Here is a 22,582-nt window from a genome sequence, read left to right on the forward strand (position 1 = left end):
AATATTAACAATAATAGTAATGATAAAAGTTGGGTTCAAGTATATAAATAGACAGCTGTCATTCCTAGAATACATAAAGTATACTACACCTAATTAACATCACAGTATTTTTATTTCTAAAAGCAATTTTGTTTCTGGAAATTTTCTCCTTACAGAGAAGCCTACCATGCAAGAGTCCACGGTGCCAGCTTCGTAGCCTGCACACAGCATCCTGCTGGTGATGATTTTCATGTCAAAATATGACTGGCATTGTTCTAAGGAAATTATGCGAACCTCTCCTTCTTGAAGCTTGAAAGGCACTGAAAAACAGAATTAGGTGTTTACTATACACAAATTCACAAATGCTTACCTATTATGACTCCATGAGGTATGACAAACATTTCCACTGGGATACATTATAAATATTGCTCTCTATATATGTATTAAATGTAAGGAGCACTATGTGTTGCATTCTGGAGAAGGACTAAGCACACTAGGACTGGTGTGACATTTGCTGTTTATTGAGTATTCACACCTTGACATGCTGCAATTTGTGACTTTTAAGATGGGGGCAGTAGTGGCTGGAAAATAGTAATGTGGGAGAAGTGGACAATAGGTTTGATTCACTGTTCCAGGGTAGGACCTCCCTGTTTCTTGGTGTCTGTCATGGTAAAACTTGGTAGTAATCAACTATTCTGGCTATGTTTGGGTAAATTTGATTTACAGAATGTACCAGGAAATCAAGATTTGAACATAATGAAATTATTGTAATATGTTCAAGAGACAATAAAAGACGTCTTCCTAGTCCAAGCAACTTAATGAGCTCAAATTCTAATCAAATTTGTTCAGCCTAGGGTATGCAGTACTAAATGCCATGTAGCCACGGTGGGTTTTGATGCTTCCTAGCATAAAACCTTTAAAATCAACTCTGACCACATTAGAGAACAAAAAAACATTTACCAGACTGCAAAAAGAACCTGTCAGAGTTTCTCTCCTGACATCATGTAGAGATATTTTAGATGGATAGAGATGCCAGTAAACAGCTTACCATTCACATATCCAATTTAATTTTTACCTCATCTAAACTGGCCACTACAACTGAAGTTCCACTGAAGCAATACAGAAAGAAAGATTTCCTTACCCAATGTATGGAAAAGCCATCCCTAGTAATTACTATAATAACAGCAAAGGGAGAAACACAATGGCTAGTGCACTAAAAGTGTTGGGGCCAGACTAATTTGCATATTCTTCATGCAGAATTATTTTGCCTGAGCAAAGATTTACATAACACAACAGTTCTTGTCAAGGATTGTGGCAGCCCCAAAACAAGAAAACACACTAACCTATTCAGAGGTACAAAAACAACACTTGTGATTGTGGAAAATATTATCTCACAAGTATGAAATGATTCATGACCCTGTTCCTCCAGCCTCTATGCCAGTGCTTCCACTCCCCAGCCTTCTCTGAACTAAGAGGGTTTCTGAAGAGGTGCTACTTTTGCAATACTGTTCTGACTGCAACTTAGATGGGTAAAGTCATAACTAACGTGGGGGACTTACCTTGATAGAAGTTTCCAGATCCTCAATATTTTTAAAAATCAAGTCAGTGTCTAAGTAAGTATTAAGGAGCATAAACTGAGGCTGCTGCTTGAAAAAGCTAGGCTATAGTCACAGCTTGATCCCTTCAAGAGTAGTTACACTTCCCCATTATTTACTAAGATCCAGTAATAGTATAAATGGAAAAAAGTTTGTAACATTATCACTTATTGGATTAACTCAGTAGAAGCTTCACGTTTTTCAAAAGTCACAGAAATACTCTTACTTTTCAAAAGTCACAGAAACACTGAGCTTACTTTTGTTGCCCATGTGTCCCCAGCCTGTGATGTAGCAGTAGGTGTCTGGCTGAACCAACTGGTTCTTGCTGGGCAAGCAGACAGGTCTTACATAGCTTGTCTCGTTGATGTCCTCATCGAGTTCCACAATGCTGATATCATAGTCTACAACTGCTCTGTTGTAGCGTGGATGGAGGATGATGGTCCTCACTAGTCGGGTCTGCATGAAACTTGATGGATGATCGAGATTGCTAATCCCAAACACTACTTTCCAGACAGCTGCACTTTCTCTCCTTCGTAAAAAAAAAAAAAAAGAAAAGAAAAAAAAGAGTGAAATTTCAGTCAAGGTTTTTCTTTTTCTTTTAAGCTAAAATACCCAAGATATTTTTTCTCCCTTTTTGTACACTACACTTTGCAAAGCATGCAAATACTACAAGAAGAAAACAGATATTTATGCATTATTCCTTACAGCAAAGATCTGAGCAACAGAATTCAATGCTTTTCATTTCCCTCCTGCTTGCAATCAAACACATTAAAGCTCACTCCATCAGAAGATATGTAACCATCTATTAGTTGCTGTATTAAAGGCTGTCAAAGTCATCCCTTGGATCCTTCCCAGCGTTAGTTGCTCACACGCTCACTGGTGGGAACATACAGATTTTGCTGGGGTGAGAATATTGTTCAGTAGACTGCTGCTGACAGCAGTTAAGCCTCACTGAAAACCCTAAGAAGTCTCAAATAAGCAATTTTATTGCATAAATTAAATATTTTATGATAGCCATGGGAAAAATCCCTTATTTAATATTCAGCATTCAGTCTGTGCCAAGTATACTTTATATGCCTAAAATCAAAGGTTACTTTGACTCTTAAATTTTTTTGAGACTTTTCTGGTATACATACAAGACCACAAAGCAATGATACATATGATACAAGGGGGAACACTGAACTATTGTTTGTTGAGACACATCAGAAAAGCCTAGATTTTATGGAAGGCTTCGAGGCTGTAATCTCTCTGTCCTAACTGGTCACAGGATTAGTTGTGGGTTCTTTGTGGTTTCTAATCAGTCTGTGATGCTAAAAGCTCTCCAAAAAGTCACCTTTTTTCACAACTGCTGAAAGACAATTCATGTAATAAGCACCTCTGACAGGACTGAAGCTTATTCAAAGCAGTGCAAGTAAAAGCATGCAAAATTTCAGCTTTTTGATAGTGCTCAAGAGGATTTTAATTCCTGTAATTTGTAAAGAGATTCAGTTGCTAAATCAAGACTACGTTTATCTTAAGAGTTAGATGAACATTCTGGCATTTAAGACTGTAATGATCATTTTAGCATCATGATCAATTCATGAGCTGCTCCATAAAGTTACAGAAATGAAGTACTGAGAATATTTATATACTATTGTGTTTATGACCATTGTAAAGTAGCATTGCCTAGAGAAATAAGTAGTCAGCCAGAATGCATTGTCCTACACATAAAAAAAAATCTCTAAATGTTTTGGTTACTTTAATGTAATGCATTTCAAAATGATCTTGACACAACTCAAGGGGGACTATAATAACAAAAATTGCAACAAAATGTTAATGCAGCCCTTTCTGTTTATGCCCTCTAAAAGTATTCATGGCTATTTGTATTGTTTTTATATGGTCCTTATGTTTTGTACTCCAAACTTCACATGAGTTTCACAAAATGGAGCATTTTGTATAAAGGACTGGAACATTTTAAAATCTCCTTATATTGTTGTATTATCTGGTTGGTTTGGGAAATTTTTAAAATACTTTATGTAAAAAAAAATTGTGACAAAGAATGGTCTTGCTGATGATATATTAAACTTACAAAAAAAAAAGTTCTTACAAATGAAGAATTTCAAGATCTCAGGCTTCTGAGTACATCCTCCCCAGTCTATTCAGAAAGGCAGAAGAGAAATTAGTTCATATAACTTCTCAGTCAATTATTAGACCAGAATATCTTCGTACTTTAAGGTCTTTAGAATATAAATGAGAAAGAAGTTATACTCTTAACTCACAGGGGTATTATGCAGCTCTACATGAGGAGTAAATGAACAGCACAAAAATGTAGTGGCCCTTTTTCTGCATTTGACAAAACTGGGAGAATTTTTACTTTATAATGTGACAGCTGCTTTGCTTATCTTTCAGTAATGAGAGGAATCTTATCCAGGAAACTGAATAGCAGTCCAATATTGCTGAAGAATCAACCTCTGTCCCACCCTTTATTTTAGATCACCAGAAAGTGTTCTTCCAAAGGACAGGAAATATTCCAGGAGTATATTTAAAAACAGATGGAGAAGGAAGAGAAATTCCTTCTGGGCCCAAAATCTGATAAAATACAGTACTCTTGTTTGTATTATGCAGGTTTAGCAAACTGTTAGTTTAGAAGGACAAACACCAAAGAACTTAGTTTTTCAGAAATAAAAAGACAAAATTTTTAATGAAAAAGTGAATGACTAATACTATAAAGAAATACCGGTTCAAGAGAACCTTGCTTAACATAGAATTTCTGCTGCCTTAAACATAAAGAAAGTGTTTTGTGCAGTTTAAAATAATTTGCAGAGATCAAGCACCAGTTTAAAGCAGGATTAAGTAACCATATGCCAAAAAAGTACTTGCTAGCTACAGCAGAAAACATTTGTTTAAATTTTCTTTAGAAACCAAATTAAAAAACTTTGGTACATGATGAAATCAATCAGGTAATAAAGCTCCCTCTGAAATCTGTGGTTCATCAAAAAGAAATATTGGTTAGCACCAAAAAGTTGGCAATGATCAAAACAATTGCTAAGACATGTAAACAACCTCTGCACTCCAGACTGTCCTTCCACCATGGCCTCTGATACCAGGAGGCACTCAGCTGTTAATACTGACTTGTTCGTTATTGCAATCCTAATGAAAGAGTGGCCTGTATAAACAGAAAAGGCAGTGATTTCAATATGTCATTTGCACTGTGAGTAAATACTCAGTTTTCCTTTTTACCAGTGGCCACAGCATTTTTTCAGGGTCTTTTCTACACTGGTACAGAGGATGATTTTCAAACTCATGGCAGTTGTATGGCAGCTATAGAATTAGTGCTTTGGTCTTCTTCCTTTTCCCGTTTCCTGCTGAAAGTCAGGGCATCTTCATTTAGCTTTCATCAGTAGACATGCCAGCAGAGAATAGTAAAACGTGAAAACCTAAGCTGATGCCTGTTTGTACCTTTTACCTTCTTTTTTGTCTCCTAAATCCAGGTCTCTGTGACTGGCTGTTCTGCAAAGGTCTTTACCTACATCCCATGTGTTTGCTAGAGGAAGAACTTGTAAATTCACACGTGCAATATGTGAAAAACACTAATCACTTGTTTTTAAAATTTTAGAAGTCTAATAGTAATAAAATGGTTATAAAAATAGTACTACAATTGGTGTAATAATAATTTGGACAATTTGAATTAGGACAATATGAGGCAATAAAAACAAAGAGTTATGGACGTCTGGGTACTTTTCTCTGGGCAGCACAAGCCCAAAAAAGGACACATGTTAACAGAGGATTAACTCCTAAAAACAATAACTTGTTGCATATTCATACATTCCATACATAATGCATAAATTCTATTCAAATACAGGATTCTGTCTGGTCATCGTCAACTTCTTCTTCATAATCTTAACAGCGTTGTTCTGCCTGAGCGAGGCGGGAAGAAGTTTGTTTCTCCTGATAATGGAGGAATAAATTCTCTTTCTCTGAAAGATTTATGTGTCTTGTGATTGCTATCTCTGTGCGAGTCTTTTAGAAAAAAGTATCTTACACACCATAGTTTCTATTTTAACATTATGTTATAACCTAAAACTATACTTAACACACTACTTAAGAAAATTAATACAGCATTACTTTCTAACCCAACACATACAACATTCATTTTAACATTTGCGAAAAGCCAATCATAAAATAGGCATTTTTCACACAACACGCGAGCAGCGAAACGTGTGAGCGCTCTCACCCCTCGAAGCAGTGAGCGACGGTCAGGACCCATCTGTTGGCGATGAGCACACAGCCGCAGACGTGCCCGCTGGGCTCGCTCTGCAGGGAGCACTGCCAGGGCCAGCGCCCCGGCCGGCTCGTGCGGCCCCCCAGGATCCTCTTGCTCATGCGGGCGGCGGGGCGGCGGCCGCAGTCTGCGGGGACAGCGGCGTTAGTGGCACCGCGCTGGGCACAGCCCTTGTCCTTGTCACAGCCCTGAAACAGCCTCATCCACTGCATTGCTCAGGGTAACCACCAACCAGGGCAAACCACCAAACCAAAGCGTTTGACACACACCTGTATCAAACACTGAGACACTTTTTGCATCCCTCTGGATCAAAGGATTTGCTCTCCGGTTATTAATTTTGCCTGAAATATTAACCAAGCCAAGTTTGGAATCTTGACTTCCTTTCACTCTGATTTCCTGATGTTTTTTTTCCTTCTAGCTAGTAACATGTTTGGCCTACTTTGTATTATCCAAAAGAACTGCTTCTGGAAATCTGCTCAGCTAATAATAGGGTTTTTCTTAAGTCAGGTCTGAGGTTAATGTCATGCTGTTTACTCAGCTACACAGCAGAAAAGTCACTTTGCCTGCAGAAATTACTGAATGAGAATTTTTGAAGATCTGAAGACATTCTAGTACTTTGTCCATTACACTTTACAAGCCACTTCCAGTAGGAGTTACACCAGACTACCACCTGCCAGTTATTACTCTAAAATAACCCTTCACTTTTGCTTCACTTTCTTTTTTGGATTTGAAAGATGCCAGGCTTGTTATTTATTCTGTTTATACTCAGTCTAATTTAGAGAACAAAAGAACACCTCCAGTTTCTGCAACTAGCATCCCAAGGGAGGATATGCTGCCATTGCATGCATGTGGGAATTTAGTGCTGAAGAAATAAACTGGAGCAATGGTTTTTTGTACCTTATAATCTTACTGTGTTCATTAAACTTCATAGAGTAAGCAACATATGTCAGCACAAAATACCTTCAACGAGATTTTTGAAAGCTCCTTTGAGCTTTTGCCTTTCTCTGACAAGTAGCAAATGTTTTGATTAGTTTCCCAAATTTAGCTCCTGTCTTGTAATTCCTTTTCCCTGACTCAACCTACTTCATAGTTCAAGTGTTCTTCAGCAAAGCTCTTCTTGTCTGTAGAACATAGTTTCATCAGAGATGAAGAATTTCTGCATTTTCAAACCACTTAAAATTGCCCAACCTCCTGTGCCAACAGACTTGGTCCATAACTTTCTGCTTCAGGTTCTTCTGTCGTCCTGAACTAAACAAATAGATCACAGCTTCAACTCCCAGGCAGACACTCTGCTAACCACTCTGCTGGTTAAGGATATTTTCAGCAGGAAGTTTTATCAAATTACCTTTTGAAACCTAACTGCTGACAGAATTCCTTTAGCGGTATCAGGAATGGGCTACCTTAACACACAGCATCCTAGTCAAAATATAAGAAAAGCTGATGAGACTGAGTAAAGTAGGGAAAAATAAACCAGTGCAAAATTAGATTTTGCAGAGGTGTAGTAAAAATTTCAGAATGAATCCACACTAAACATCTGCATTTTCAAAGTGATTTAACACATTTTGAAAAATATCTATTTTATAAGCACTTCTCTCTTACCTTCTTTAGTGCAAAAGAGAGCCACTTTGCTTCTGCTTTGACACGTCTGTCTAAATATTGAAACAAGACACGGTAGAAATCTCATTAATTGATTCATTTTGGTAATTTGAAAATCAGCACAGGTATTGCACTCATTGCTGTAATCCAGCTGTTAAAAATTCCCTCAAACTGTAAAAAGACAGTCAAGGAGCTTCTTATGCCAGATCATCCATGGCTTCCAGCATCTGCCTGAAGATAATCCAAAACATTAGTTCAGCTTTACAATACATTTCATGAAGTAGGTGTCATGTATTTTGCAGACTGCCTTGCTCCCTGGGCATGGATCCAGCTCTGAGGTCAGCTGGGATGCACAGTCTGTCAAGTTCTTATTTACAGCACCTGAAAGCACAGATTGCCAGTCTCCCCTTCCTTACACTCAAAGGACAGGATTTTCTTTGAAATGCCTTTGCTAACAGATGATCTTTCATGGCCTAAGAGTTTGGCTATTTTAAAAGAATCCAGAAAATCTGCAGAAGAAGGTATTAGAACAACAAAAACTTCTACTTTCTGTTGAATATCTTCAGATTAGAGAGGGAAGAATTGATTTGTTTTGCCTAGGGAGGAGAAATCACAATTAAATCCAGCAAACACTGTTGCACAACTAGCTGATTGCCTTTTTATTTCCACAGTTTTTTCATTCCTACTGTGTACATGTTTTTCTGAGGCAGGTGCAGACCTGAATACACAGGTCATTTCTTTGCCAAGTAATTCTTTGCAGACTAATCCCAGCAGGTAGGCAGTATCTTTAAAACTGCAACCACCTAAAAGGAGGCTGCATTTCATGTTAAATCATAGATACTAATGTGGGCAAAACAACAGTGTCAGCCAGTCCACGAGATTACCTTGAATCTGGAATTTCACCAAACCTTTGTCCCTTACATTGCATATAACTCATTCATACACCGTAAAAATCAGTCTATTTCTCTTCCAGAAAACCCAGTTCAAAAAATTATTTTTCTAGAGATAGTAGAGATAGAAAACCAATTTCAGGAAATTAAATTTTGTGCACAATTTTGACAGGCAAAGAAAATACATGGAATATAACTGAGACCAGCCATGCTCGTGTTTTACACTTGTTTTTTTTTACTTACCATTCAGCCAGCTCTAAAGAGAAAACTTTTAAGCCTTTATGTGTGCACTGCCTGCACTGTGCTGTTCCCTCCTATCAAAACTTTTTGATTTAGTGGTGTGTTTGTTAGTTCTTGGCCAAGTTCCCATTAGTCCAGAAGCCTGGCAACTCCTTTAAACAACCAGCATACTCCACAGCACAAACCTTTTACATGCTGCAGGTGACATAGATGAAAACACCCAGACAGCAGGGCTCAGGGGCACTTCCCAGTCATCTGCACTGGATGCAGCCAAAAAAAAAACAGGCTCACCCTTCATGCACCCTTCCTCCTCAGCTTCTCACTTCTTCTTATCCATTTTCTGAATTCAGGGGGACTGGAAGATCTATTTCCTACATGTATCTTTCAGTTATGCTATAGATTAACAATTGTGGGATTTCAGCACCTCAGGACTGAGGTGCAGAGTGACCGAGACCACCCTTGGGGGGCTCGGGAGTCCTGGAATGTTGCCAGAAGTGTCTGGTGGCTGGACTTTGATCCTACACGGGAGACGACACCTGTATGAGGATGGGAGGATTTCACTGGGGTAAATGGTGAAGGGATAAGTTAATTAGAGTGTAAAACACAGGGTTTAGGATTTCTGCACAGGGGGGTCTAAAGAAGTAAGATGGAGGAATTGGGGCGTGTCTTGTCCCTCTTTCTTCTGCTGTTTTATGGCCTGGAAAGGCTCGGATATGGCCTTGGGCAGCCCGCGCTTCAAAGGACGAGAACAGGCTTCAGGTCTTTCTCGGACTTCAGTATTTATTGGTTGTTTATCTAAAAGATTTTCTCTCTGCCCGACAGAGGTCCGCACAGCAAGCCAGCCACGTGCACACTGTGAGCCCCCGGGGCGGTCACTTATCTTTATACTCAAAATCACGTATACAATATTTACCTATTCTTTCCAATACCCTTTACCCTTATTGACCAGTGCACTTTTAGTAATAACCAATCCCAAAGTGCCACCATCACCACAGAAGATGGAGGCCAAGAAACAGCAGAAGAAGGACAGGACACGCCCCAATTCCTCCATCTTACTTCTTTAGACCCCCCTGTACAGAAATCCTAAACCCTGTGTTTTACACTCTAATTAACTTATCCCTTCACCATTTACCCCAGTGAAATCCTCCCATCCTCATACAGGTGTCGTCTCCCGTGTAGGATCAAAGTCCAGCCACCAGACACTTCTGGCAACATTCCAGGACTCCCGAGCCCCCCAAGGGTGGTCTCGGTCACTCTGCACCTCAGTCCTGAGGTGCTGAAATCCCACAAACAATAATCACTACTGATGTTTTCCCTCCTTTAACCTGCACTTTGGGCAAAACTAAATCTTTTGTGACTAGAATTTGTAACTCAAGAGGCTCCAGATCCATTACTTCATATGTTTTCTAGCAGACCTCTTCCAAAAATGTCAAAAAGTACCTTGAAATTTCTGCTTTGCACTTTAGTGACTGAACAGAATAGAACTGTGGATCTGACTTTAAATCTGGTCACAACCCAAGGTGTTTATTCTTGTATTACTCTGAAGAAAAGCATTTAGATACATTTAGGCTAGAGAAAAAAGACAGTGAGAAAGGAAAATCAACGAGTTAAAAAGACAACTTTCAAGTATCATTCAGTATCATCTTCTAGATGAAAAACTATTAATTAACTTAAAGGAATGGGGAAAATACCAATGTAAAACAAAAAAGGTACAGAATTGAGATGTAAGAAAGCCAAATTAGGCCGTTGCAAGCCAATCTTTTTAGTTTTATGCCACTAGGGAATACTTTGAGTATAGAAAATAATGGAGCCAAGCAAAAGAAATGTAGATTTCTTCCTCAGATCTTTGTCTTCACACATATTGTATCTCTGCAGTTACCCAAGACAATCTTTTCTTGTGAAACACAAGGATTTTCTGTGGAAGAAGAATGTTCTGAAAGCTCCTGGGCATTTCAAAGGGAAATTATGAATGTGCTTTTTGAAGAATGCAGTTGCCCATGGGGATTAGGTGGCTCTCCCAGGTTTGCCCTGGATTTCTACTTCACTGGCTCTTCAAAGTCACACTTTGAATGTCTCAACCATGGGATCCTGGCTTCTCATTAATAATTACCTCTTTAGTTGGGTTAATTAAAAGGAATCATCTGAAGCCAGAGCTAAGGAAACCTTCTGTAAGTGGATCTAGCCTCTACTGAAGGAGCTGTAGTTGCTCCAAATGAATGAATCCAGACTACTCAGGCTGCAGAGGATGGTAAGATGTGTCTGCAGATTTTGCTCTATAGTACTTGCAGGACTTTCTTGCTCAGCAGAGATTTATCCAAGCTGTTTGGTCCAGGTGCTTCAAGGGCATCACTCTGTATCACTCCAATGCTCTTATTCTACCAGAATGGGCCCCCGAGGATTCACAAAATGGTCTCAAAAGAGACCACAGTGGTTGTAGACACTAAAGTAATTGCAGAACATATCTTAACAACTTACATGAGAATTTGCTGGGATTTATACACAGACACCATGGAAAAAAAAGCTTACCAGAGTTTGTCATCCTGCACTGGTGAGTGACCACTCACAACAGTGAAATAGGTCTTTTTTAACCTGTTACTTACCCACTCACTAGAAGTGCATGTAAAGTGGATGCATTTTTATTCTTCCAGTCTGAGTGCAGATTCAGCCATTTTTGGTCCTGCATTTGCTCACTCTCTATTATAATTTCTGTTTGGGATGGTCCTCTGAAACAAATGAAAAACATTGATAGAATGTTACAGTTATGAAGGTGAAGAGGCCTTAACATACCTGTTTACTCTAAAGACACACATCTGACTGATATGGCAAAGCCAGGAGTGGCAGATACACAGTTAGGAGAATGAAATCACCCTGAGAAGCGAGGCCAGCCAACATGACTGTCACACTGCACTTCCCAACAAGAAGCAGAACTGGAATCAGGAACAGCAAGAACCTTCTGCTGGCATTTACTGTAATGCATACATTGATACTCTTTCAACAGTTTCTTGGCCTCGCAAAATGCACAAAAAAAAAATATAGATCTTCATATGGAAAAGAGGTAACAGAAAAAATACTTTCTTAGATTCCTGTAATTGGAAATCCATTAAAATTTAACAGTAAAGAGCAGTCCAGGCCTTGTTAATAAGGCCTGAGAGCATCTCTAAGTCCAAGCTGCCTGCTTTGCGAAACAGAACAAATCACTGGTGACAATGTCAAACCTGTTCTTCTGCAGCAACCTAACAAGTATGTGAGGGTTAGAATGGTTCACCAGGAGATGTTTTCATATATCCACCTCCTCAGCCTAGGTATTGCCTGATAGACTCAAGAAATTGCTATTTTATTATACCTTGACTGCCAAATGGAAAAAATAGAGCATTTCTAAATTACTTTACTTGTCATGCAGCTTTCCAGCACAGAACCATTCATGATTAGCCATCAATCCCTGCCAATGACAAGGACTTTGAAGCTGTGCTCTCCCAAACACCAGTCAAAGGCCAAATTCTAAATCCTAACTCATGGAAAAGAGAATTAGAGAATTTCAGCAAAACTGTGATGTGTCCTTAAATTGCCCTCTGAACCCAATCTCTCATGACAGTACCTGGTAATGCCAGCCAGGATATTAGCTTGTCTTTCAGTCCAATTCTCAATACTGATTATATTTCTTTTATAAACAATCTTTACAAAACACCAGCACTCTTTATCCACGTGACTGCACAGACTAACAGAGATCAAAGAACTGTGTTTTATGGTAAAGTTGTCAGTGTAACTATATGGAAATATTTTCAATGCAGCTGGCAGAATAAACCAAACTTTGAGGTCATGGCCCTGGACCCTGCCTGTTACATGACTTATTTTTCAGAACCTTCTCTGGGCACATTAAGCAAATGTCATTCCATGATCTACTAACCAGAATGTGCAGGCATATGTTTGCTGCAAAAAGAGTTTTCCTTCTCCATGCCTGCTTTTAGAATTCACATAAAGATCTGCTCTCTTCCATATTTCCCACCCTTTTCCCTACCAAACATGTGCAAACCTTTTTCTTACAATGACATTCTGCCTTATGATCTCTGAACAATGATGTTCACCATTTCATAACTGTGTACACTGGTATTTTATGAACTGGTAAACAGTGTCTGATCTATAAAATATGTAACTAAAAATGTGCAAAAAGGTGCAAATATCATGCCATTTGATGAATCCAAATCTGTATTAATACCAAATACCAGATTGTTTTGATGAAGCCTGCAGTTCTGGATTACAGATTACAGTGATGCTACAATCAGAATTATGGAAATATGTGCTTCTAAGTCAAGGTAACAACCTACAAAACACTTATATACCTGCATGAAATTTCATAGTTATTTTACTTAAAGCAAAAGTCGAAAGATCATACCTATACCTTTTTTCTTTGGTGATCACTGTTTAATATAGAACACTCAAATCCAGGATACCTTAATTTATATCTACCAGGATACCTTAATTTATATCTTTAGACTGGCTTCTATAAACATTTATGTTCCCCCCTTGATGTTGCTTATAAAAGATTTTCTTTTAGATAGGCAAGGGCTGCCACTTGTCTCCTTTCATCTACTTAATGAGAAATAGCCAGAATAAAGGGGAACAAAGAGCCTCATTTCTAGATGAAGAAAGCTGGAGACAATGGTTAGCATTTGTGTAGAGACCAGAGCATTCTCAGAATTGCTAGAGAATGAGAGAACATGAGCTAAAAATCTCAGGAGTAAAGATTCAGGCTGGTCTAAGTGTGAGACTTTCAGAGGGGCTGCTGAGCCAGGAGCACACATTACACCAGGGACTCTAAAGCACTCAGAGAAAAGGAGGGAGGTGAAGCAATGGGTACCCCTTTTACCAGCCCCATCCTGTGCTCCAGAAACACAGCAGACAGCAGGATCTCCTTGTCCCTCTTGGAGCTGTAGCACACACTTTCTTCTGAGTTTCTAAGACAACAAGGTTATATTGCTAATTACTTCTAGACATCAAGCTACGTCTTCAAGTTCAAAAACAGCTCTCCTGCCTGTTTTTTAGTTTAGTGGCCTGTTGAAGTTGTAATATCTTTCAAGATTTCATGCCAAACAAATAAATACTTTTTTATTAAATGCTTTCAGAAGGCTCCTTTACTTCTCTTAGTTTTCTGTTTTCCCTTTTGGTTTGAATATACCATAACTGCTTTGCTCAGAAACTTGGTGTAGATTTTAAATTAGTGCTTTTAATTATTATCCTTACTGGCAAAAAGGAAAATTGAAACAGTATTTGTTGACTGAAACCATACATACTGGAAGACAGTGTGCAGTTTGAGGTACATCAGTTTAAGATGATATTTAGAAACTGGAAAGGATCACACAAATGGCTTTCAGATTTTTGAGGGGCCCTCTGGCACTGACTCTTAAGGAGGGGTTGAGGGTACTGAACTCGGTTATTCTTGTGAAGAGGAAGCTGAAGGGCAATTCAGCAGCAACCTGCAACTACTTGAAGAGGAGTTAAAACATGACTGAAACAAATTTTTCTCAATAGTGCTGCATGGTAAAACATGGGGAAACAGCCTTGACCTACAGCTTTGGAGACTCAGGGCACACAAAAAGGAAATCCTTTTCATTAGGAAGGTGAAGCAGCCCTGGAACAGAGAGCCCCATCCATCAAAGTTTTCAAGACTTGGCTAAACAGAGCAGTAGTTGAACTGATCCCATTTGGCAATAGGGATCAGTGCTTCAAGTGGGAGAAGGATTTGATGCTCTCCAGATGCCTGTTACAGTGAGGATTTTATGATTCTTTTGCACAATACAAACATGCTGTAGTGACCAGAGCCTATGATGAAGAGCTGAATCTTAAAGAAGGACAACAGTTACTAGATCAGACTTTCACACACCAGAGCATATTCAATATTACAGAACAGTCAATGAATCGCTGAATCACAGAAATAGTTAGGTTGGAAAAAGCTCCAAGATCATCAAGTCAATCTTGCTCCTTCACAGAAAGATGTCTGCTAAATCTAATGACCATCACAGGGCACATAAAATTCTAACGTAGCTAATTCCTTTGATCTAAAAGTTTCCTTTAATCTAAGTCAATTCAAAATATTTAACAACCTATAAAATCAGTTACTTTTAAAATCAGGCAAAATATTTCAATTTGCAGTAGCACATTACTCAAGTAGGAATTTCCAACTTAAATTTTACTAATTTTTCAATTTTAACTTAAAAATTAGAATATTCCTTTAAAGAATTTAATTTCAAGCTAACGATTCTCTTATGTGTGTTTAAGAGAGAAATTTTTAGAATTAAGAGAGAAAAAGAGAACCTGGTCTGTGTTCTACATTAAAAATGTGCTATCAGTGGGGAAAAATAATGTTTCATTAGATAAACTGTAAAATGGAAATATTTAATAAAAAGTTCTCAGAGCATTCTAGTCTGCTACCTGCTGATCACTGTGCAAAACAGTCAAAGTTTACAGTAAAAAATAAGCATTATGACTTGCATACTAAATTATAACAAAAAAAAGAATACAAACTAGAAGGCAGGGACTAATTTTAGGTAATGAAGCTCATCATTCTGTTTGTAACATATCTGGGATACTTCTGTTCAGCAATGTTTTCAATACCTTATTCTCCCTTTTCCATTTGGAAGAAGTTGTTCAAATTCATTAAACTGCAAGTTTAGGATAAAGTATAATCCATAAACTGGATTACTTCTTGCTTTCAGGTAACAGTGACACATGTCAGTTTACTTTCTGTAATTCCATTCTTGTAGGCCTCATGTGAGAGCAGGTTTGAGAAAGGAAGCCTTGAGTTGGCCAGAAGGCAATGGATCACTCAGATATGGGCACTCATTTAAAGCAAATTAGGCCTCTTTCAGAGCTGGAACAGCATCTGTTTCCTGTCTGTACATATTGGTTTAATTCTTCTTAGTCTTGACCAGAATTCTCCAAAGCCAAGCTGTGCCATAGAATATGGAGTAAAATATCAAAACCTTGATTGTAAGAGTAATAAAATCAAAGATATCTGAATTTTTAAAGTGAAAACATACTGAAACATAGAAAATAGAAATTAAAAGTATTCACTGCATTGATAGAAAAAGAAAAAAAAAGTATTTTAATTAAATTATTAAATTATTCTTGAAATTTTTTGGTAGAAAGTTGATAATCACTGTGATATTTTCAGGTTTCAAAATCCGTCAGTCTTATCTCCTAGCTGATAAGCTAGTCAAGTCTACAAAAAATGAGTTAACTCATAGTGCGAAAAAATTACTTGCTTGCTTTATCTCTGCATGCTGGCTTTGGCTGGGATAGAGTTAATTTTCTTCACAGCTAGGATGAGGTTGTGTTTCAGATTTGTGCTGAAAACAGTGTTGATAACAGAGGCCTGACTTTGCAGCACTCTGTTCTCTGACTCTGTAAATTACAGGTTTCATAAAGTATCATTCTGTAGCTAAACCTGAAAAAGGATGCTTCAGTTGGAAGCATCTGAAGTTAAAGCTTCAAATACAATCTTAATTTTCTTAGCTGGAAGTATTAATTCAACTTCAAATTTAATGTTAAGTCCTTCATTTAAAGTCAATTAGCTTTTAATTTTAAAAATGGGATGAATTTCAGAGAAAAATGTTGACTTAAAATTCTAGTTGTTTAATTTCAAAAATTTGAAACGAACAACTTGATTTTTCAACCTTTTTTCCCCCGTAATGAAAATATTCACTGAATTTGAAAAAAATTCATTTGTTTCTTTGTTCAACATCATCCTTTACAGAATGATTATGCACTAAGAAATCTTCCCACAGTGTAATTTATGCTTGTTTTTTTTTTCAAGATATGTAACATATTTATTCTTCTATTACCAATTGCTTCTTCTCTCATCTCTAACAGAACTTGAGAGCATTATTCTCATAGGCATTTTTACATTTTTGAGCTTACTTTTTACATCTGAAGCTTACACTGACATCATTTCACGAGCTAAGATCACCTTTGAAAGGACACCTGTGTGTTTAATGATACAGGGTCTATATGCAGAGGGCATCATTCATCAGGATGCTTGGTAGGAGTTGAGGAGAGGGTGTGGAGGTCAAATAAGACTTTCCTGAATTACACAGCAGGAAGAGCAAAACTGAAGGAAGATCTGTTTGCCTGAAAGCTTGCCTGATAAAAGATGCTGTGTTTCTTGCAGTCCTTGCCCCTCTCAAAGTCTTAAGTCACCTCACTAAATTATAGAATAGGCTGCTCAGAGTCCCATCCAAGCTGAGCTTGAATATTTCCAGGACTGGGGTGTCTACCATTTCTCTGGGTAACCTGTTCCACTGTTTCACCATCCTCATTGTGAAAAAATTATTCCTTATGTCTAGTCTAAATCTACGCTATTTTAGTTTCAATATGTAAGTCAAACAAAAACCCCAAAACCACTTCAGCTTGCAGATTTCAGAATAAATTTTCAATGCAGAGAGATTTAATATCTGTTTAGTGTTAAAAGGAGTAAATATGAATCTGGAAGCTCCTGTATAAAAAATGAAAGAAAAAAGGGGGCAGTAGGTTTAAAATGTACAAGTTACAGCATAAAACAGTTTGAAAAAGGATTTGTGACCAATCATTAGAAAAAGAACATTTCCTGGTTTGGTAGCATTCCTGTATTTTTCTTTTAACCAATCACAGAATGGTTGGGCTTGGAAGGGACCTCTGCAGGTCAGGTATGGCCTCCTATTGCAAACTACCCAGAAGCATATTCAGACAGCTCCAAGGCTGTTTGAGATAATAAAATTATGAGTAAGAATCATTTTATTTTTAAAAAAAAAGAAAATATCCAATAATGGAACTAGAAAGTTTTATATGAGGACACTAACCACATGTTTAATGACTGTTTGAAGAAACTGTCACGATTTGTCGGGAATTATAAGGTTGGAATTTCTTCAAACAGAGCCTTATCCAAATAATTATATTTTAAACTACATATGTACATGAAAGATGAGACATAATCTATCAGATATTAGTCTAGCACAACTCTAATACACTGAATAAAGTCTACATATTTTAACATTGGTCTATTATTGCTCCAATTTACTAGAACAGCCTTCCACACCTACCACAGCTCTATTTTCAGTAAAATTCTGTAATGAGTTATTAGTTGCCATTCTTAAAAAATTAAATGAAATGTAAAAAGTTTGCTTTCTACATCATCTACAGGATTAATAGAACACCGTGTCCATGGAAAACATGAATAAATTCAAGGCAGGTTAAGAGCATGTTACATTCTGTTGAATGGATCTAGAAATCTAGATTAAATGAATGAGTATAAACACTTCCTCTTTGGCACAGAATTTGTTTCACTAAATGTCATGTCTATTCTTGGAGAAAATAAAGTTTCATTCAGAAGTTCAAATTTATTACATGGGTATTACAGGATTCTGGGGTTTGTTTTTGTTATGTTCTTTGAGCACATAAAACATTAGCTGCGCTTCCATTATTGCTCTTGCAGAAATAGTTATAAAGTAATTAAAAAAACAAATTAGATCATGTGAAAACAAGGGATTGTTTGCCCAGCAGCTTGATTGCTCAGTTGTCAAATATTCAAGATCTTTATGCCAAAGACATTGAGTGAAAAGTACTAGAAAAGACAGAAAGCCAGGCAGCAACAACAAACTTGCCCATCCCTTTCATAAATACATGCACAGCAGATGCCACAGCAGAGGAAAGAAGGAAAAGGAGCTGCTGGTTTCAGTGGAACACCAGTGACACTGCCTCCAAGAAAAGGAGCAGCAGGCACAGGAAGAGATAACAGGAGATTTTTAAAAACAAGTTACTTGGTAGACAGCTGCAATTTTACACTGATACTAGACCAGAACATGCCGGTGAAGTAAAATCTCCCCCGTACTCTGCTGAGCACAAACTCTTGAAGTTTGTTGTATTTGCTCTATCATCCTAGTGCAGCCAAGAAAGACAAATTATTCCACTATATTTTCACAGAATGACAGAACAACTCCACTACTGCCTTCATCAAATTTCAGAGCTGAGCAGACCATGCTTTTATGATTGCCATTTCATCAACAAATAATGTGGACTTCCAAGTATATGGAAAGTGGGTTTTTTCAACTGAACATCATGACAAAATACATTCTTCCAGCATTCTTCCAGCATTCTGAACCTATGCAGTACACCCATCCTCAGCAGCACAGCCTCTAGAACACAACAGGACAGATGTGAGACTGAATGCTGTTCTGTTCTCTACCTGTGTCAACACAAAAACTCATTGCCAGAGACTGCATTTAAATTCACTGTAATGAAATCTGGGCCTCAGTCAGAAGTTTCTGAATAAACTTATATGTCCTGACATAAAGAGGCAGTCAGACTAGGTGGCATGACAGTCCCATCTGGTTGTAAACTGTGAAACCTAAGACTTGAGCATTCCCAGTAAGCTCTTGGCATTACACACAAACAAATTTAACATCTTTTGTACTAGAGAAAAACGTAAGAACTGCTAAGAATACATGTTGCATAGCTTGAGCACAAGCCATCAATAGTCCAAAGCCTTTCAGACAATGCTTAGAACTTGTGGCTTTGTGGGATGTTGCATCATGCATCACACAACACATTCCATGAGTGGTGCTATGAAAAACTGGAAAACCACATCGTCTGTGGAATAATAACTGGCAAACAGCCAGCAAAATTGCTTGCATTTTGTGAAATGGGCAGAATAGAATGAACTTTTCATGTTGCTTCAGACTGAAGGTTTGTATGTTCCAAACAGACACACTGCTATTCTGTAAAATGCGTTACCACTACCCATTAAATTAACCTAACTTTAACCACTAGCACTTCATTATCTTCATTTGGTTTTTTCCTGATTAATTTAGCCTAAAATATTAAAATATGTTATTTTTAAATAACTAAAATATCCAAAAGCTGTTAGAAAGACATTGCCTTTATATTTTAAACATTACCACCTTATATAGTAATTGGGAGTTTTTATTTGGCAAAGCACTAGACAATTATTAAAAATAGTTTGCAGAGCTTTACAGAAAATAAAAATTCCAAAAGCTAGCATTCATTGTAATTCCTGGTCTAAGGCATTAATAAGTCTTTAATTTGATATCTCACTCATAATATGCATTATTTTTCTGTAAAAATAAACAAGAGTGCTATTAAAGCAAAATCAAGAGTTGCTGCAAATAATCATTAAGTAAGTAATTAACAGCGACAAAACTGGGTGGTTCTGCAGTGTGCTCTAATGTGGACAGAATTTGTACATTCACAGCTTTAATTTTCTGAAGGAGTAAAATGAAGCTGTTCCCATTGGGAATACTTGCAGAAAAGCAGTGCATAAAACACTTCCTATTTATTTATTAATTTTTTTTTAATGTAAAAGGAGATGTTTTATCATTACTTGAGTTCTGTGCAATATACAGTCTAATTTACCTGCACTCTCAATGGTGAGCATAAAAAGCTTGTTAAAAACACCAATATTGTCAACCTCACATTCAGCCATTCTTGTTGTAAGTCAATTAAATAATTTATACAGGATGTAAATACGAAGAGATGAAGTTCATAGCTTCAGATCAGATTACACAGTGGCATGAAACTTCAATTATAGAGTCTTCCATTTTACCATATAGAAAACATTAGCCTCTGTGACATATTCGCTGAATCCTTATGCAATGTTAACAAAATAATTAAACAGCTGCATTGCTCATATTACTCCTTTTGGAAATAAAGAGTATTTAAGAACTGGAGTATATAAGAACTGATTTTGGAAATCAGTTCTAGTTACGCACCATAATTTTTGTTTTCCTTACGGCTTTTCAAAGCTAATTTACTGTATTTTTGGCAGTGCCACTCCACAAAAACTTGAAGAACAGCTAAGAAAATCAGGCCTCAGGTTACTGACAAAATGGGGCATTAAGAAAGGAAAGACAAACATTGATCTGGTTTTCTGAAGTACTGCAAGAAAGAATTAGAAATTAGTAGTGGAGTCAAACTGAAGTTGTAGACTTCAGAACTGAATTGACTTCAGAATTTCCTACTGCCTTGACACAATTGCCTGTCCCTACCAAGAATATCTTTTAGAAAAATTAATTTTTAGAATATATCACCTTGTTAGAAAATTGAGTTTTGAGATTTAAGAATCATTTTTGTCTCTTATGTTTCTTAAAAGTGCAGGATTGATGACACCTGTTAGCAAGCATCAGTGAAGAAGCAGGAAGGTGTAGGTTTCCACCCATGCTGATTTCAGCCTAGATACACCCCTGAAAAATGGAGGGAATCAGAGGTGTTGTGATAGTTCAATACATTTTCATTTTCCCAGCAGCAAGCATCATGGGAAAGAGAAGCAAATTTTATGTTAGGACCAATGGCAAGGTGAACATGAGTCAGCAGTGCCCTGGCAGCCAGGAGGGCCATGGGTGTGTCCTGGGGAGCATCAGGGACAGCATCACCAGCCAGGCAAGGGAGGGGATTGTCCTGCTCTGCTCTGCTCTGCACTGGGGTGGCCTCACCTTGAATATTGTGGGAAGTTCTGGGTGCCACAATCTGAGACATTAAACTGCTAGAGAGCATCCAAAAGATGGCCAGGAGGATGGTGAAGGGACAGGAAGGGAAGCTGTATGAGGAGTGTCTGCGGTACTTGGTTACCTCTGGAGGGTAAGCAGAGGGGCAGACACTGATCTCTTCAATCTGGTGACCAGTGACAGGACTCAAGGGGATGGTATGAAACATCAAGGGGAAGTTTGGGTTAGGTAACAGGGAAAGGTTTTTCATCCAGAGATGGCTGGGCACTGGAACAGGCTCCTCAGGGAAGTGGTCACAGCACCATGCCTGTCTGACTTCAAGAAGGATTTGCACAGTGCTCTCAGGCACAGGGTGTGTTTGTTGGAGTGTCCTGTGCAGGGCCAGGAGTTGGACTCAATGACACTGATGGGTCCCTTCCAACTCAGTATATTCTATCACTCTATATAGCTTTATTAGGATACTATATAAAGCTAAAGCAAAAAGATAATGCAAATATTATTTAGGTACACTAAACTAGACAGAGGAGTATAAAATTGTGTGTTATAATGGCAGGCAGTCCAGTTACAGGTGGTCTTCAATTCAGAGTATCTGTTAGGACGGATGCCAAGTATCCCCGCAGTGCAAGACTATACAGAGTACCTGAAGTGTACTTAACTAACCCAGGGTCTTTATCCTCCTTTGAGAAAGGTACAAAGAATGTCAGTTTGTGTAGTGGAGAAAAGCTAACAGAAAAGAAACCTCTTAATTCACACTGGCAAAAGACAGCCTTATATACCATCAGATTTGCCTCTTCCCAGTAAGAGAGCTGTGAATATCAGAGCAGCTGAACTTGATTTTTATCCAACAGTTATATTTTGCATCGATTATTCCACAATTTAGTGTGCATGCAGTAAGACACTTAGAGGCTATTTCTTTTTCTGAGTTCCACACAGAAATCCTCTCTTTAACAATTTATTGTCCAGAGATGCCCAAGTTAAATACATCCACTTGTCTAACCTACAGTATTTATTGCAGAAAGCAAATAAATGAAGATGATTTTTCTTTCTTTTCCTAAGTCTGCTTTAATTCCTTAGGAAGAAACAGAGTATTACATTCTGAGCCTCAGCAATAACTGTAAGTGCATGTACTGAGCCTTGGCAAAACACCATTATCTCTTCAAAACACTCTTAATAACAATCATGCAATGTTTATAAAGTGGTGAAAGTGCCTAGATTTTAGTGAAATTCTGCCACAGCTCACAAAATTTCGTTACCTCTTTTCTCTGTGAACCATTTCCACACTAGGTCTAACATTGCAGTGAACAATGATAGTTCACATCTAACACCAGCACTCCAACTGTCCTAAGAAATCATCAAAGCTACAAACTACTGACCTTACCCTAAACCCATCTGATTGCAGGCCAGTTGGCTTAAGTTTTCTTGCCAGTCATCAGCACAAACATGGTTATCAGCAGCTGACCTGTGAACGGTCAGGAGCATCAAGGAATTCCTGGTTTTAGACAGTGTAACTGGAAAGAAAAAAGGAAGAAAACT

At 37.8% G+C, this 22,582-nt stretch overlaps 1 protein-coding gene across 1 annotated transcript in view; it reads right to left on the reverse strand.

Moving 5' to 3' along the window:
- CORIN (corin, serine peptidase) overlaps positions 1 to 22,582 on the reverse strand; it is a 117,184-nt gene that overhangs the window by 3,700 nt on the left and 90,902 nt on the right. The window contains exons 16-21 of the mRNA XM_054295708.1: positions 22,428 to 22,557; positions 11,162 to 11,284; positions 7,435 to 7,484; positions 5,788 to 5,962; positions 1,832 to 2,103; positions 166 to 299 (exon numbers count right to left, since the gene is read on the reverse strand). Of these exons, the coding sequence (XP_054151683.1) occupies positions 166 to 299; positions 1,832 to 2,103; positions 5,788 to 5,962; positions 7,435 to 7,484; positions 11,162 to 11,284; positions 22,428 to 22,557 (884 nt within the window). The remainder of the gene's footprint in view (positions 1 to 165; positions 300 to 1,831; positions 2,104 to 5,787; positions 5,963 to 7,434; positions 7,485 to 11,161; positions 11,285 to 22,427; positions 22,558 to 22,582) is intronic.

This window comes from Melozone crissalis, unplaced genomic scaffold, assembly GCF_028551555.1.
Source record: "Melozone crissalis strain CALT ecotype California unplaced genomic scaffold, PUWL_Pcris_2 ptg000006l_1, whole genome shotgun sequence".
Classification (NCBI taxonomy): domain Eukaryota; kingdom Metazoa; phylum Chordata; class Aves; order Passeriformes; family Passerellidae; genus Melozone; species Melozone crissalis.